A 17,878-nucleotide genomic window follows, 5' to 3' on the forward strand; every position below is an offset into this window, starting at 1 on the left:
GCTGTTGTATTTAAAGTGCTCTGCCTCCTGGGGTTGCGGTGAACACGGACAGAAATAAAGCAGGCACAATGCTCAGAAGGGAGCCCCGTGCGGCCTTCCGTGAGCTCTTACTACACATAGACCCTCAGGCCTAAAGCTGGTCATCTTTCCCCACCCAGCCAATCCCTCTCTAGATCCCAGCCACAAGGAAGCCCTGTCTGCCTCCTGGACCTTGTGAGAGGGAAAGGCCCGCTGCAGAGATGTGAGGTCAGCCTCAGGCTAGGCTCCCAGGGCCATCCCCACCCTAGAGGCCCCATGCCCACCACCCCTCTGTGCCTCTCTAGGGTGTCCACAATACATCAGGTGCCTTGCAATCGTCCCCCATCCCAATGGCCCCCACAGAATACAGCCGGACACTAGATACAAACTGCAGTTTATTAAGGCTCCAGAGTGAGAATTGGCACTTGGTTCTGTGCAGGGGCAGGGGTGTTAGTGGAACCCAAAGGAGCTGGGCCCAAACAGGTTGGAGGGGCCTCCCCCATTCCCCCTACCCCCCAATAAATAAAGTCTCAGCTCCACCTCAGGGTGCTGGCACGAGGCAGGAAGCCCTCACTGAGGAGAACCCAGAGCTGCTGCCTCCTTCATATTTCTCCCCACATTGGACCTGGCCCCAGGTCCGTGGCCAGTAGGACCTCTATTTGACTGGTGCTCTGACAGGACCAGGGTGAGATGTGGGACCTGCCCCCACTGGAGTTTAGGATGGGGAGCTGGCCTCCCCTGTGGTCAATCATGGTCCGAGGCTGCCCAGGGCAGGCTCAGATGGGGCCTGCATTGGGGACACTGTGCGCATCCCAGGTCGGGGCCCAGCCTGGGCCACAGCTAGATGTGCAGCTCCGTGTCATCAGGTGGCTCCAGGCCGGACTCTGCGCTGAGTGCGGAGGCTGAGGGGCCCTGGGCCACCCCAAATGGTGAGACAACGGGTGAGCGAGCAGCCAGAGGAGACAGTGAAGGGGAGAAGCTGGGGGACATGGCAGCTGAGGATAGGGAGCCTTCGTGGCTGATGGGGGAGCGGTGAGAGGCTGGTGGGAAGATGGCCCGGGTTGCTGCTGTGCTGGCTGGCTTAGGGGGCACAGACTTGGCTCCTGGGTGGGCCACAGCAGTGATGAGGGGTGGTGGATCAATACGGGGAGCTGGGGGACATGGCCGAGCTTCATCCTTGAGCCGGGCAATCTCTGTGAAGACACTGGCCAGTGGCTGGAACTGAGGGCACCAGCTCAGCAGGTAGTCCCAGTTATAGCTGCCACGGAGCTCTTCCTCACCAGCCACGATGGCTGTCAGTGCACCTGCCACACATGGCTTGCCATCTGCTGGGAAGCCATAGTCCCCGGTGGGTGCAGGGCTCAGGCCACAGCCCCCTAGGAAGGCTGTGGCAGTGGCTGGTGGGCCCTCTTCTCGGTACAGAGTGGCTCCTGCACCTGGCAGCAGCAGCCCTGCCTTGCGGCCCTTATACCAGGTGTCAGGGGCAGGTGGCTCGCAGGATGTGTCACTCAGTCCATCTGCATCCTGTTGGATGCCTGAGTCGGGGCCACGGGCAGCCAAGGAAGAAGCCACACTGGCCACTCTTGGGAATTCGTTGATCATGCGGATCTCGTCATCCTCCGCAGCCTCTGCTGAGCCTCGGCCACTTGAGTGTGAAGGGTCCAAAGAGCCACCACGGGGGTAGGGTCCTCCAGCTCCTGGCCCACCATAGCTAGGGAGAGTCTGGTGATAGAGGTGTTCTGAGGGTGGTGGGCTGGGTGGCTCTCGGCCTAGCTTCTGCAGAGAGCCACTGGACAGGGGTGCTGCCTGTGACATTGGACCAGGTGCTGCCTCAGCCTTGCGGCTACGGGCCCGTACCAGGCCTAGGACCAGGGCTGCTAGTGCAAGCACAACCACAACTCCCAGGGAGGCTGCCACAGCCCCCACCAATAGCAGGTTGAGGTCAGGTGCCAGGCCCAGTGCAGTGTGGGTGATATCCACGGTCACAGGCACTGTGGCACTCCGGGATCCAGGCAGAGGCCCCCGTGCCACCACCTCCAGCCTCAGCTCCCGTGGTGCCTCACGCCGTGTCCGGCCTCCACTCCCAGAAGTGCCTGTTCCGCTGCCTGGTGCCCGGCTGTCCACTCGAAGGTACAGGGCACCTGTAGTTTGGTTGATACCAAAATAGGGGGAAGAGGTGGCAAGGGAATAGAGCACCAGGCCATCGGCACCTCCATCCTCATCTGTGGCCTGCACATGACCCAGGCTGTAGCCACGCCGGGCACCTTCTGGCACTTGGAAGTGGAAAGCTGGAGCCAGGAACACTGGGTCATACTCATCCTCCCCTGTCACCAGCACTGACACAGTGACTGAGGCTGAGAGATTCCCAGCATCAGCAGCACCCACCAGCAGCTGGAAGCTTCCTGTGTGCTCATAGTCAAAGGCCACTCGTGCCCGCAACTCCCCTGTTGAGCTGTTCAGTGCAAATGCCTCTCGGCCCTCAGGCCCTGGCCCAGCCTCCAACAGGGTATAGCGGAGCCTCCCGAAAGCTCCTGCATCCCCATCAATCGCATGCAGAGTGGTCACAAGAGTGCCTGGAGGCTGGTTCTCTGCCAGGCTGGTGCTGAGCAAGCTCAGCGGGAAGACTGGGCCATGGTCATTCACATCCTGGACCTCGATGGTCACTGGTGCCAGAGCAAAGTGTGCCCCAGCAGGGTCAGCAGCCTGCACTACAAGCTGATGTCGAGCCTGGGTCTCACAGTCCAGGGGGCGGGCGAGTCGCAAGGCACCTGAGTTCTCATCCAGTTCAAAGAGCCCAGAAGGATCGCCTGAGCTAAGGGTGAAACGCACAAGGCCATGAGGACCCGGGTCAGCATCAGAGGCCTCCACATGCAGCAGCTCAGCTCCAACAGGTGTGTCCTCGGGAACTGCCATGCGGTATGACGCTCGAGTGAAGACAGGTGGGTTGTCATTGACATCCAGCACAGTGACGGTGACAGGCACAGCTGAACTGCGAGGTGGCTGCCCCCGGTCAGCTGCAGCCACAGTTAAATTATACTGGGTTAGGCTTTCAAAGTCTAGAGACTCAAGTAGCACCAGGCAGCCCAGTGCCCGGGGGCCTAGTCCACCACCTTCCCCAGTCTCAGCCAGCCGGGGTTCCAGCTGGAAGACTCGGCCCCGGTTACCACTGACAATGCTATAGTCCACGGTGGCATGAGTGCGGCTTCCATCGGCATCTGTGGCCTCCAAGGTGAGCAGGGTGGAACCAGGGGGCAGATCTTCAGTTACAGCCACACGGTAGTGTGGCAATGTGAAGCTAGGGGTGTGGTCATTCTGGTCCTGCAGCTGCACATGCACTGTGGCTCGTGCTGCCCGGCCTGGCATCCCATGATCTCGTGCTTCCAGTACTACGTCCACCACTCCTGGCCCCTCATGGCCCAAGGCCACTGTTCCCACTGTTGTGAACAAGGTCCCTGCGATGAGAAGGGAATGGAGAGAAATATGCATTCAGCAGAAGCTATAGGTGAGCATAGGGTGATCCTTCGGGGCCTAGGAAATGGCCTTGGAAGTCTGATTCTAGGGGATGGTCTGTGTGCTGGGAGTTTATGAAATGGTCTCCAAGATTCATGAAATGGCTTCTAGATATGCAGTCAGGATGGGGCTTAAAATAGAGACAAGCAGGGGAAATGTTCTCACTGGGTCAGAGATCCAGGAGTTAAGGGTTCAGGCAAGAGATTCTAGGAATGAGGTCAAAATATGGCCCACTGCTGGCAAAGATAAGGGATCAGATCCTGGGAAGAACGTACCATTGTTGGGGTCAACACTGAAGCCCTCAGCAGGGGAAGCCAGGTGGTAGGAAATGTGACCATTGGCACCCGAATCCTGGTCAGTGGCAGAGACGGAGAGAATGGCACTGCCTGGAGGTGTGTGTTCAAGCAGTGTCACCTGAGGGGTGAGAACAAATGTTTATGGCCAAATTTCCCAGCTGCCCTACTGTCCACTTAGCTTATTTCTGGAGCTTGATCCCATGAACCCTGCTTGGCATCCATGCCAGCTTGAGGCCCATACTCGGTGTTCAAACTGCCCACCTTCCTCCATTTCTGGGCACAGGATGAAGAACCTAGACACAGTTCCTAGGACTCAGACAGCTGACTTAGAGATGGGACCCTCCCATCCCCAGGTCATTTCCAACATCCATCCCACCTCAGACCCTTCTGGCCTTGGCACTTCCTTCCAACGTGAACAACCCTGGGCTCAGGTGTGGGGTCATCTAGGGGCATCAGTACCTGGTAGAGGCTCTGCGAGAAGGCAGGTGCATTGTCATTGACATCCTCCACAAACACCGTGAGGTTAGCATGGCCCTCGTGAGGCCCGTCATGTGCCAGCAGTTGCAGGTGGTAGCGGTCACGCTGCTCAAAGTCCAGGGGGCCCGTGAGTGAGAGGCGGCCTCCATAGCGACCTATGCTGAAGGGATCCTGGGGTCCAGATGGGCTCAGCACATACCACAGCACTGGTCCTGAGTCCACATCATTCCCTGTTACCTGTGCAATCTCTGAGCCCAAGAGTGCATCTGTAATACAGGGGACAAGTATTTGGTGTGGTCCTAGACACCCCTGGAGCCCCAAGGAGGGGGGATGTGCTGCTCCACCACCCTTTGTACCTCTCGCTTTACTGAGTCCTCACCTTCTGACACTCGGAGCTCCCAGGGCTGGGGGATGGTGGGACGATTATCATTAGTATCGATGACCATCACTGTCAGGGTAGCTGAGCCCACCAGGGCTGGACTTCCTCTGTCTGTGGCCATCAGTACCAGCCTGGACACAGAAAACAATCAGGGGTGGGGCCTGGGGATAAGGGAGAACCACAGGCAGGGCTGGAAGGACTCACGACAGACCTGAGAATGTAGCCTAGGGATTGAGAGGGATTCAGGGCAGGCCTTGAAACTGCATGGACCCATGTTGGGATCTTGCAATCTACCAAGCCAGGCCTTACCGTGTTTCAGCCCAGATCTCACGGTCCAGGATGGCTGTGGTAGTAATAGTGCCTGTGGCTGGGTCTACGTGGAACAATCCGCGTGCTGGTTGGGATGCAGCCAGGCTGTAGGAGATCTGTCCGCTGGGGCCTTGGTCCAAGTCATCTGCCTCCACCTGGTGGGAAAAGGAGGCTGCTGGCACTGGGCTGGCCACAGACAAGTCCGGCAGCCAGCCCTGCCCCTCATCTTCCCATCACGTCCCACACCTGCAGCAGGGGTCCCTCCAAGGGCCTAGACTCAGGCAGGAAGGCCACGTAGTGGGGCCGCAGGAAGCGGGGAGCATTGTCATTGGCATCTTGCAGGGTTAGGGTCAGCACGGAGAAGGCAAAGGCTCCCCCGCTCTCTGCCTGTAGCACCAGTCGCAGTCGTGGGCTCGCCTCAAAGTCCAGCCCCTCTGCCGAGCGAACTGTGATGGCTCCTGCGGTAGGGGGTGAGGGGAAGCAAAAAGCATCACAGACAACCCTTGCTTGCCCTGGAGCCTCCCTCTCTGATGCCCCTTCCTCAAGGGCAGCCTCTCCCCAACCAGGGCCTTCTGGGGCCCAGTGAGGAGCTCCCCCAGGAGCTGTCCCCTCACAGGGCCCCTGCTCCTGCCCCTTACCTGTACTAGGCTGGATGGAGAATGTCCCTTTCTCATTCCCACTGAGAATGCTGTAGATGATGGGTCCATTTGAGCCCCCTGCATGGACAGCCTTAGGGGAGATAATGGGAGTCCCTGCAGAGAGGATGGTATTGGTTGGACTGCTAGCACTAGACTGAGGGAGTTTATGACACATTTTTAGCGAGTAACCCCAGCCCATTCAAGGATACAAAGCTGGTCTCCCATCCAAGTACTAATCAGGCCCAACCCTGCTTAGCTTCTGAGATCAGAGGAGATCGGGTGCTTTCAGGGTGGTATTATGTTGAGTACAGTAAGTCAATCGGAGGACAATCATTATATGGTTTCACTCATATGGCGAATATAAAAAAATAGTGAAAGGGATTATAGGGGAAAAGAGAGAAAATGAGTGGGAAAAGTCAGAGAGGGTGACAAACCATGAGAGACTCCTACCTCTGGAAAACGAACAAGGGGTAGTGGAAGGGGAGGTGGGCGGGGGAATGGGGTGACTGGGTGATGGGTACTGAGGGGGGCACTTGACAGGATGAGCAATGGGTGTTATACTATATGCTGGCAAACTGAACTCCAATAAAAAATATACAAAAAAAAGAAAAAAAATAAATTTAGAAATGCTTTTTATGTCGAAAAAAAAAAGATACAAAGGCGGGAGACATGGGAAGGGACCCACCTGGGGGTGCATTCTCACGGAGCATGGCTTCACTAGTAGCCCGAGGAAAACGGGGTCCACGCTCGGACTCCCCCTGCAGCCCAACAATGACCACACCGGTGGCAGAACGAGCTGGACGGCCGAGATCAGTGGCTACGACGAAAAGGACACGATCCCGGGGGCCCAGGGCTACAGGGGAGCGGGCCACACGTATTTCACCGGTGTAAGAGTCCACGGTGGTGCCAGGAGGTGGCGTGCCTGCCAGCCGGTATAGGATGGAGGCATTAGCACCAGCATCACGGTCTTCAGCTCGCAGAGTGGCCAGAGCCAGAGTCGGGGTGCTGAGGCTGGGGCCTGGGCGGGGCAGGCGCAGCCTCAGAGGACTGGTGGGGAAGGTGGGTGCATGGTCATTGACATCACGCACTGTGATGGTGACAGGTACTGTGGTGCTCAGGGGCCCAGCAGCTGCACCATCCACTGCACTCACAGAAAAGGCATAGCTGGAACACTGCTCCCTGTCTAGGGCTATGGCTGTGCGTAATTCCCCGGAGCTGGGCTCCAGCAAGAAGGCTCCTGCTGCACCTGTACCCAGGTAGTAGGTCACACGGCCATTGGCCCCAGCATCAGGGTCGTGAGCCTGTAGTTGCAGCAACAGGGTCCCTGCTGGTGCATCCTCAGGCACCTCCACAGAGTAGGCAGGCACAGGGAAGGCTGGGGCATGGTCATTGGCATCCAGCACTGTCACTGTCACAAGCAGGGTGGCACTGAGAGCTGGCTGGCCTCCATCCCGGGCCTCTATCCGCAGCTGGAATGCTGGCTCCACCTCTCGGTCTAGTGGCCTCATGGTGCCAAACTCCCCAGACGTTAGGTCTAGGACAAAGGCTCCTGATGAGTCCCCATCTGCAGAGAAGTACATGTGCACATAGATAAAGATGTGTCAGCCCATGGGAGGGAGGGTGATTTACAGGCAACAGCAAATGGGAAGGGGTAGAGGGAAGAGAAACTGGGATAAAAGCAGAGAAGAGAACCACAGACAGTAAAGGAGGATACTGTAAAGCAGCTGTTCTCAGAGTGTGGCCTGGGGACTCCTCTCAGGGAGTAAATAAGATCAAAACTGGTTTCATAGCAATATTAAAACATTATATGCCATTTTAATTCTCAGAATCTCACAAATGTAGAGTCCAAATACTGCATGACATGTGATATCAACTTGGATGGTTAACGGCAAGTGTGTTTATTGATGCTTAGGTCTTCTAGAATGTAGGTAGAGGGACGCCTGGGTGGCTCAGCAGTTGAGTGCCTGCCTCCCGCCCAGGGTGTGATCCTGGAGTCCTGGGATTGAGTCCCACATTGGGCTCCCTGCAGGGGCCTGCTTTTCTCTCTGCCTCTCTCTCTCTGTGTCTCTCATGAATAAATAAATAAAATCTTAAAAAAATAGAACGTAGGTAGAAAATTTAGAGTGTGAACATGTATTTTCAGAGACTCATTCAGTTTTTGCTGGCTTCCTTTTAGTTACACCTATAATCTTTGCAATCTTAGTACTCTCCAACAAGTTATTTGAAGCCCTAATATTTCTTTGTACGTATGTGGAATACCATAAGCAGTGTACTTCACTGGCTGTTTTATAATGGCGTTTTAAATTTTTCCCAGCTTTAGTATCTAATATAATAAATATGGATTTAATGTGTTTATTATAAATATGAATTCATATTACATATTTGTTATATCATATTATTATGTCAATAAATATTGATATCGTTTAAACAAAAACCCTTTAAGGTTCTCAGAAATTTAGAATACTATGGGTTATTAAGACCAAAAAGTTTGAGAACAAGTGCTCTATAGGGAGAAAGAAGAAAGAAAAAGAAAAGAAACAGGAAAATAAAAACAGAGACACAGAGGGACATAATCGGCTAAAGAGGCAGAGGAAAAAAAACACTCAGAAACACATACATGAATGAAAACGTAGAAGACAAAGACAAGAGAAAGGAAACCCAGACACGCTGAGGCTGACATAAGCCCACAAGGAGTAGAACTGGGCAAGTGGATGCTGGGTTAGTGAGTGTGGGGACAGTTCTCACCCAAGATGCGGTACTGCAGCTGCCCGTTGGCTCCCACATCTGGGTCAGAGGCCCGCAGCACCGTAAGGGTTTGGGGATCCTGGCCCTCGGGCACCTCCAGGGAGAGGTGGGCACTCCCAAAGGTTGGGGCATGGTCATTCTCATCCTCCACAGCCACTCGCACTGTGACATGGGTCAACAAGGGGGGCGAGCCCCTATCCCGGGCATACACTATGGGGAAGCAAAAACAGTAAGATATATAGCCTGCTCCCATCCATGGAGAAACCAACACACACGGCACTCAACATGTTCCCCAGGTGCGTGTATGAACCAGAGAATGTCCATCTCTCCCTGCTCCGCAAGCATGTGTGCGCTTACGTGTGTACGTGTACACATAAATATACTTGTCAGTAGACTTTTTTCTTCCCACTTCTCATACTTAGTACATGCAAGATGTATCTTAGATTAGTGGTAGTGTGACAGAAAAGGCAGTAAATGAGGTATCAAAAGATGTGGGTTCAAGTCCCGGCTCGAACACTTCCAAGCTGTGTTGGCTTGCACAAGTCACTTAACCTCTATGGTACTATCAATATGCTTCTTCTCTATTAGATGGCCACAGTCTAATCTGAGGGAATCCTACAGGACACAACTGTGGCATTATGCATTCAGAGTTTGTGTGATCACAATGGCAACAGCCAGGGAGTCCGATCACCTTGCAATCCACCCAACTCTTGCTTCCCCCAAAGGATCCAAAAATATAACAAGCTGTTCTCTAATAGGTGGAAGCTTCTAGAAGGTATTTTGGGGGTTCTGCCCATGTAACGCTGGTGCTTACAACACCTCAGGCTTTTGGGGTCCGGTCAGTGCGTACCTGTCAGGTTGATCTCCTCCTGCTCCTCCCGATCCAGGGCCCGAAGAGTCGTCAGAACTCCAGTGTCTGGGTCCAGGGAGAAGCTTTCTCCAGAGATACCTCCAGTAAGTCACTTGCCCATTGGCCCCTGAGGAGGGGCAGCATGGAGGGAGATCAGAGGGTAGCTATAGCCCTTCTTGCCCAGTGACCCTCTCCACTCATCCCCTCAGGTCTTACCCAGGTCTGGGTCGGTGGCCCGCAGCGTGAGCAGAGAAGTGCCAGGAGGGCTGTTCTCACGCAAGAGGACGCTGTACTCCTGCTGCTGGAAGGCGGGTGCCTCGTCGTTGACGTCGGCGACACTGACAGTGAGGAGCTGCGTGGCCGAGCGCGGTGGGGAGCCGTGGTCCGAGGCCACCACGGTCAGCAAGTGCTCAGCTCGCTGTTCCCGGTCCAGGGACCGCACCACGGAGAGCGCGCCTACGCGGGCGGCAGGGCGGGTTGGAAGGAAGCCTCGGCACTCCCCGCACACCCCCGCACCCCCCCCCGCCCCAACCTCCTCCGCGTCCCACTCACCGGTGCCCGAGTGGAGCCGGAAGTAGCCGTCCCCGCCGGCTGCCAGGCGATAGGACACGCGCGCGGCCTCGCCGAGGTCCGGGTCCCGCGCTACCACGTGCAGCGCCACGGGCCCGGGCGGCTGATCCTCGGGGATGCGCACACGGGACGGCGAGGCGAAGACCGGGGCGTTGTCGTTCTCGTCCGTGACGAAGACGCGCGCGGACACGCGCGCTGCGCGGCGGCGGCTGGCGTTGGCGGGCCGGTCGGTGGCTTCCACGAGCAGCAGCAGGGCGGGCGTGGCCTCCCGGTCCAGGCCTCGCGGCGCGCTGAGCGCCCCGGTGCGCGCGTCCAAGCGGAGCGCGGGCACGGGCGGCTCCTGGCGCAGCAGGCGGTAGCGCACGTCGCTGTTGGGGCCCGGGCCGTCGGCGTCCGACGCGCGGAAGGTGTACAGCGCCGCGCCCGGATCCGGGTTCTCCGGCAGCGCCAGCGCCAGCGGGTCGCGCGCGAAGGCCGGCGCGTGCTCGTTCTCGTCCTGCACGCGCACTTGCACGCGCAGCAGCCGCGCGCCCGCGCCCCCCGGGCCCTCGGCGCGCACGGTGAGCGCGCGCCAGGCCGGGCCCGCCTCGAAGTCGAGGGGCCGCGCCAAGTACAAGCGCCCCGAGGACGCGTCCAGCGCGAAGGTGCCCTCCGGGTCGGCGCCGCCCACCAGCGTGTAGGTGAGTGCGCCCACCCCCGCCGGCTCCGGCGCCGCCACCGAGCCCAGCAGGGAGCCGGGCTGCAGCCCCTCCGCCGCTGTCACCGTCAGCACGACGGGCACCGGGGCCGCTGGGTCTGGCTCCGAGGGGTCCGGGGCGGGCTCGGCCGAGCGGACGGAGGGAAGCACCTGTCGTGGACCGAGGAGGAAGGACAGAATCAGGAGGACCCGGGTAGAAGGGGTCTGGGCTGGCGCGCTGGGTAGCTGTAAGGGTAGTGAGAGCTGCCCGACTAGACTAGAGGGCACAAGGCCTCCGTGAAAGTGTAGCTCTTGGAGGGGCCCACAGCGGTGGCCTAGGAGAAGTGGGTAGATTAGTAAGCAAGGGCAGCCGTACCTGCACCAGCAGCTGCAGACTGGAGCTCCGAGGGGGGCTGCCTTGGTCATGAGCACTCAAAGTGAGCACATAGTGTGGCCGCTCCGCTCGGATCAAGGGTGCTGCGGTGAGCAGCTCCCCCGAGTGAGGGTGGAGAGAGAAGAGCTCTGAGCCAGGACCTGGGGACAGGCAGAGGAAGAGGGGTTGAGGGCAGGTGTCCCAGAGAGGGCAGGTCATGCTGTCACTCACCAACCCCCTTCTCTCCACACCACCCCCCATACCAGTTAGCGTGTACAGGATAGTGCCGTTCTCCCCCTCATCTGGATCCTTGGCCTGCAGAGTCGTCACCAGTGTTCCTGGAGGCACTCGATCTGGTACCTGATAGGGACATGCAAGTCACCTAAAGCTGTGTCCCCCCTGTTCTTGAGACATCTCAGGGTCAAGTTCCCCTCACCACCACCACCCCTTTTTTTGCTCTCACACCTGTTCCAAGGGTCAATCTCTCTTACTTACATCTATAGCTCTATGGGGAGATCCCTACTGCCTCTCACACTTTTTCAGGACACGGTCCTGCCACTTCACATACCTGTACAGGGAGGCCCCCGCCAGCAGCCCCGGAAGCTTGCAGGAAGCTGGGGCTGTTGTCGTTGAGGTCGAGTACTGCGATGTGCACAGTGCCTGTGGTACTACGGGGTGGGCTCCCCCCATCCTGCACCTGCACCAGGAGTTGGTAGCTGCTCTGCCGCTCTCGGTCCAGGGTTTGGAGTGTGGTCATTTCTCCTGGGAGTGCAGGATAGGGATCATGTGTGGGGCAGCTAGGGTTTAGGTATGAGGAGCTGGGGTTTAGGGAGTGTGGGAGGGAATGCCAGGGTGAAAGTCCAGGCTCAGTCCTGGTCCTCAAGGCTGTGGTCTGGGGATTCTATCTGGGTATTCATCAGTCTGAGGATGAGGCTATGAGGTCTCAGATTTCGGGCCCCAGTGCTCACCAGTCTGGGGGTGGATGCGGAAGGCCTTGCTGTCTTCTGACAGTGGTCGCAGGCTGTAGGTCAGACGTCCATTGGGTCCTGAGTCTCGGTCAGTGGCAAAGACCCGGCCCACGCTGGTCCCTGGGGGCTGGTTCTCAGCCACAGCCAGGAAGGTGGGCTCCTCAGACAAGCGGGGACTGTGGTCATTCTGGTTGAGGATGCTGACCCTCACAGTGGCTGTGCCTGTCTGCTGCCCCAACTCAGCTTTGGATCCAGACACTGCCATTACCTTCAGGGTGTACAGCTCCTGGGCCTCGCGGTCCAGTGCGGCCCGCACCCATAGCCAACCAGTCTGTGGTTCCAGGCCAAAGGGGCTGCTTGGCCCATCTGCTGCAAGATGGTAGGTGATGGGGCCCCCGTCTGGTGCCTGAGCTCGCACTTGCAGGACTTGAGTTCCAGGGGTGGTGCCCGAGGGCAGGTCCACACGGTAGGTAGGGCTGTCAAAGTGAGGAGCCAGCCCACGGGTCCCCAAGTCCTGTACCACCACCCGCAGTCGAAAGTGGCTGGTACGGGGTGGGGAGCCTCCATCCCGGGCCTCCAGCTCCAGCTCATGGGCTGGTCCCCCTGGGGGCCCCAGAGGTCCCATAAGCCGTACATGGCCTGTAGTGGGGTCCACGGTGAAGGCCCCGCCACCTCCAGCAAGCAGGGTAAAGGTGACTCGACTGTTAATGCCTGCATCAGGGTCCAGAGCCCGAAGTGTATAAATGGGGGTCCCTGGGGCAGTGTTTGGTGGCAGCAACACTGTGTCTTCAGGTGCAGGGAAGGCAGGGGAGTTGTCATTCACATCATCCAGCAGCACACGCACCCGAGCTACAGCAAAAGCCGGGGGCACTCCGCTGCCTGCCCGCACCTCCAGCTCCAGCACTGGTCCCAGAAGCTCCCGGTCCAGAGGGCGAAGTGTTTGTAACAGCCCTGAGGCCCCATCTAAGGAGAAGAGTCCTCGGGGATCCCCACCTGATAGGGCAAGGGTCACAGACCCCAAGCGACCTAGGGGGATGAGAGAGGAGTCAAGAAAGAGATGGGGGGCGCCTACTGGGTTGGGGTTCTGTTTTCTGACAGTCCACGGAGGCTAACTAAGCACTGTCCACACCCATATCTGTCAAACTATTAGGGGAAGGGGCAGGTGTTGGCAGAGGATGCTGGGTGGCACTAGGGTGATAATTTATGTGCCTGGGGATGAGCAGAGTGCCTGTACTGTGCCTACAGAGGTGTTGGGGATTGGAACCTGCATGTTTTGTACTGGGGCTACCTATGGTGTGATACTCTAGGGTACTTTGAGAGGGTTATGTTGGGGTATCTGGGTAGAGCACCAAATGGGGATAAACGATACCTGGTGGATTGCGTGCCTGGACTATGCCCACACTGGTGCCTGGTGCCACATCCTCTGGTACAGAGAAAACATACTGTAGTTGCTCAAATACAGGTGGCACAGGGGTTCCAGGCACAATGCTGACGTTGACTCGGGCACTGGGCTCTGCCTGCAGGCCACCTCCATCCTGAGCCCCAATCTCCAGCTGCACCACAGAGTTGGCCCGTCTGGCCAAGGGCCAGGCCACTGTCAACAGCCCTGGGAGAAAGGATAGAAGCACAGATATATAAGGAGACAGCACAGAGGTAGAAAGGTTATGGAAAGGGGGGGGGTGTCCTTCATTTCAGTAGGTGGGAAGAGGCAAGCCCTGGGAATGGGAGGATCCTCACCTGAGTGCTCATCCAAGGCAAAGAGTGGGGGGTTATTGCCAGCCAGGATGTGGTAGGTGAGTCGCCCATGGGGCCCTTGATCAGGGTCATGGGCTCGCACCCTCAGCACAGCTGTGCCTGGTGTACTCTGGGCACTCAGACTGGCAGCATACTCCCATGGATAAAACTGAGGTGGGTTGTCATTCTCGTCTGACACAAACACCTTCACGTATACCATGGACTTGAGGCCTCCCTAGGAAGACAGGCAGCCATAAGTCAGGTGGGCCATGTCTGGCTCTGGTGAGCACCTGATCCCAACACCCCAACCGGCCCACGGTCTCCCCACTCACCCCATCCACAGCTGTCACTGTGAAGTCGAAGCTTGAGGGTCCCTGATCTCGGTCCAGGGTCCGGGTCGTACACACATCACCAGTGTGGGCATCAATGCGGAACGGGGGAGACCCTGGGGCCCCAAGTCCGGCACCCAAGGAATAGGAGAGAAGGCCAAATGGACCACTGTCTGCATCTGTGGCTGTCACCTGGGGAGAGGCTGGGGTGAGTGATGCCCCATCGTTTTGACCAGAAGAGCCAGAGCTAAGTGGAAATTAGAAGGAGCAGGCCCTGGGCCACCTGGGTGCCAGAGTCTCTGGATGGTGGAGGACACACAGAGGGGACCAGTAGGACTTGGGCCAAAACCCAATCATAGCTCAGACCTCACCACCTGCTTTAGGTTCCTGTGAGCATCTGGTCACAATATTTTTGTCAGCTGGTCAATACATAACCTTGTTTTATGTACGTTTCTGTTTAAAGATACCTTATGTAACATGTATTATTGATTCATTAACGTTGAATGCACAGCTGATGGCACTATAAATCATATCTGAATGAAGCTTATCTAACACATACATTGTCTTTAGAAGGCACATCACAGCCATCTTGGGTTTAGGAACACTAGGCAGTGCTTCAGCACCACACTTGGAGACCATTTTAAAGAGCAAAATCACCAAACAAAAGGGACAAAAATGCAAAAAATGTGGCACTAAATAGACCGCGAAAAGGACCCTTGTTTACAGCATGAGCCGAAGTATGAAAGCAGAGCGTTGCCTGGAATGTGCACGTCAGTCCACTTAAACTTTTCATCATTCTGCACATGTTCAGGAATAACTGCAAAAGCTCCAGGAGTATTGATTTGGGGAGGGGGGGGGTGGTTACACTATATTTTCGAGAGTCGGCAAACTTACAAATACAGAATCTGCATATGGTAGCTACCTGCACTTACAGAGGAGAGCGACTGCAAATTCAGGTGGGCTGCAAGGAGTTGGTAACCACCACCAGATCTCATAAGATAACCAATGAAATTACTGGGACTGATGTTCTAGCCCCACTTTTTCCTGAGTTTGGCCATTCCATCAGTGGGATCTGATTGCTATCAGGATCTAATCACTGGAGTGATCCGGGTCTGTTCTGTGGATTTATAGATGTGGCTCATGCACCTGTAGCATCCCTTGCCTCTCAAGCCAACCTCATTGGAAGTGACAGAGAGAGAATGGCAGGTTTACAAGATGTCAAGGTCATGAAGTCCAGGGAGTTCCTCGAAACTAAGAGGTAGAGGAAGGCTTTCCTGGTTAATTCGTGGGTATCCCCCAGATTGGTTCAGGAAAAGTTGAACTATTGGACACCAATGTCAGGAGCCTCTGAACATTACAGAGCCAGAACAGCAGGATACACCATTCTAAGAGCTTCTGAGCCTAGGACAGGGCCAGGTACACAGTAAGTACTCTATGTATATTTGTTAAATGAGTAAATGGACATTCTGATTGTCCTTACAACAAAAACTTCCTTCAAACTAAGTTTTATACCTTGGGTGCACATTGGACCTCCAACAGTGTGTTAGCTGGTATTGACTGCTGTAGACTGTGACAAAGTACTCTTTGTGGATACAAGGGTCCTAGGGTCATGACATGCTGTATGAGCAGCCTGGATGGTTCCCTCTTCTTAGCCAGAAAATGTTCCTCAGAGAGAAGGCGAGCCAAGGACTTCTGCTTGTTGCCCAGGTCCTTGACAGAAGTGATTTGTGGCACTGTTTACCCTCCAGAGAGACACTAAGACCCTGTCATGGCTGAACCCTGGAAACAACTCCGGCTCCAACTCTGTACTATGGCTGTGGGCCCAGATGTCCCGGGAGACAAACATCCCCCTGCATCAATCCAGGCAGGCTGCGACACAGCTGCAGCACCATCTCCAGAAGCTGTTAAAGACCTTTGCCCTCTGACTCGCGGCAGGAAGAAAAGCAATAAATAGTGGTCAGGGGAAGTTGTCAGGAAGTGACCCCAAAAGGCGTAGGGGCCACTGCCTGGAAATGACCAAGGCAGAAGTGAAATTCCCAGCCTGTGCGGCTCCTGCTCAGAGGTTGCACTGCATATGCTCAGTGTCCCTTTCCAGCAGGCTCTCAGCCCTACTGCCCAGCCCAACATTGGTCAGCTTCCTCTCCTGCTCATCTGTCTCCTTTTGTCCCCATCCACCCCTAGTTCTCATCGAATGTGCTATTTCAAGGAGAAAATAAGGACCCTTATCTGTGAATTTTCTTAAGTTCCTACCAGACCACAAACTTAATGCATCCACCCCATCCTGACCTTCCCAGATGTCTCCTGCTTCTCCTCCTGTTGCCTCCCCCTCTACAGATTCCTCTGCCTCCTCTTTCCCTGCCTGTTCTCACACACTGTTGCTCCTTGGAATCTCTCCTTGGCCCCTTTCACTCTATACAGTCCCTCAGGACCTTCCCTTCCACTTCCATGACTTTGACCATTGTCTGCACTTTGACCTACACCACTCCTCTGAGCTCCAAACCTGTACATCCAGATGCCTGCTCAACATCTCCACTTGGATATCCCACAGGCACCTTAAATCCAACCTGTCCAAAACTAAACTCATGATCATTCCAATCCCTCTCTAATGACTCTTCCATCCACGTAGTTGCTCAAGCCAGAAATCTGTTCTTCCCTTTTCCTCTCCCGGTATATCAATCAACTAGGGACTAAGTAAATCCTCATTATCTTTCCTATTTGTCTATTCCTCTCCATCACCATTATCACTGTCTTGATTTAGGCCTGAGTCATGTCTCCCCTGGACTATTGTGATTCCCTTCTCACAGGTGTCTGACCCTCCAATCTGTCCTCTACACCAGGATTTCTGATCCTTGGCACGACAGACAATTTGGACCAGATAATTCTTTGTTGTGGTGCTGTTGTGTGCATTATAGGATGTTTGACAGTATCCCTGCCCTCCATGCACTAGATGCCAGTAGCATCCCACCAGTTGTGACAATCAGAAGTCTCTAGACATTGCCTAATGTCTCATCCAGAGGGCAAAACACTCCCAGTTATGAATCACTGCTCTACGCTACCAAAAGCATCTTTTGAGAAAGCAAATATGATCATATTACCCTTCTACTCGAAAATCTTCCATGTTCTCTAAAGAAAAGTGCTCAAATGCTTTGGCTTGGCTTGATTCCTCACTGTGTGGCCTACCTGCACAGTCTCACCACCCACTCTCCCATCACACACCTTAAATTTCAGAGACACTGAGCCACTTGTAGGCCCCTAAACAAGTCAGGCTCTCTCACTGCTCTCTGAGTGTCACTTGTGCCTGGACTCCCTTCCCTACCTCAGTCTGGCCCCTCACAAACTCCTGCTCAGCCTGTAAGTCTCAGCCTAAAGGTCACCTCTTTGGGGATGCATTCATACTGCCTGTAAGTACCTCACATAGTCCCCACCATGTAAGTTGTTTTTACTGCAGTACAATTATTTCTTTGCACAAGAATCTCCTCTGTAGACTATAAACTCCATGAAGCAGGGTGAGGGGTGGGGGGAGGATGACTCATTCATTACTGTATTCTTTGTTCCTAATACGATGACTAGCACATGGTAGATACTTGATAAATGTATACTGAATGAATCCAATATTAAGACTTCTTCTAACAGGTATGAACACCCAGTGGTCAATTTTACTTCTGCTTCCCTGTAGTTACTAAGAGTAAAAACTCCAGGAAACCTCCTGGAGAGTTATTCTCTTGCTTCATGCGCTAGTGAGGAAGAAAAGGTTTGGAAGTCATCACCCATTGGTCCTGGGCCAAGAGGGAGAGTAAACACAGGGGAGAGTGGTGGCGAGAGCTGGACAGCAGCAGGCAGGCAAATGCCCAGAGTGTAGCCAGAAAGCAAGGCGTCAGCTGGGCCCAGGCACTGCCTGAAGTCTAGACCAGAGGTCTAGATGCTCAGGGGTCTGGTGGACTTCTGAGATGTAGATACATCAAGCACTAGTCTCCTCAGAGGCCTCCCTTCCTCCTGTTTTCTATCC

The 17,878-nt window shown here is 55.5% G+C and overlaps 1 protein-coding gene across 1 annotated transcript in view; it reads right to left on the reverse strand.

The window, feature by feature from the left end:
• Window positions 1–400: 400 nt before the first annotated feature.
• The window catches only part of DCHS1 (dachsous cadherin-related 1), a 34,892-nt gene continuing 17,414 nt past the window's right edge, over window positions 401–17,878 (reverse strand). Inside the window, 20 exon segments of the mRNA XM_025459319.3 lie at window positions 401–3,470; window positions 3,804–3,942; window positions 4,284–4,567; window positions 4,681–4,811; window positions 4,990–5,144; window positions 5,236–5,447; window positions 5,628–5,741; window positions 6,313–7,191; window positions 8,373–8,582; window positions 9,223–9,325; window positions 9,327–9,349; window positions 9,439–9,678; window positions 9,775–10,639; window positions 10,845–11,002; window positions 11,105–11,201; window positions 11,410–11,603; window positions 11,810–12,835; window positions 13,179–13,415; window positions 13,547–13,778; window positions 13,876–14,064. Of these exon segments, the coding sequence (XP_025315104.3) occupies window positions 859–3,470; window positions 3,804–3,942; window positions 4,284–4,567; window positions 4,681–4,811; window positions 4,990–5,144; window positions 5,236–5,447; window positions 5,628–5,741; window positions 6,313–7,191; window positions 8,373–8,582; window positions 9,223–9,325; window positions 9,327–9,349; window positions 9,439–9,678; window positions 9,775–10,639; window positions 10,845–11,002; window positions 11,105–11,201; window positions 11,410–11,603; window positions 11,810–12,835; window positions 13,179–13,415; window positions 13,547–13,778; window positions 13,876–14,064 (8,100 nt within the window). The 3' untranslated portion in view covers window positions 401–858.

The sequence above is a fragment of the Canis lupus genome, chromosome 21 (genome assembly GCF_003254725.2).
Source record: "Canis lupus dingo isolate Sandy chromosome 21, ASM325472v2, whole genome shotgun sequence".
Lineage (NCBI taxonomy): Eukaryota > Metazoa > Chordata > Mammalia > Carnivora > Canidae > Canis > Canis lupus.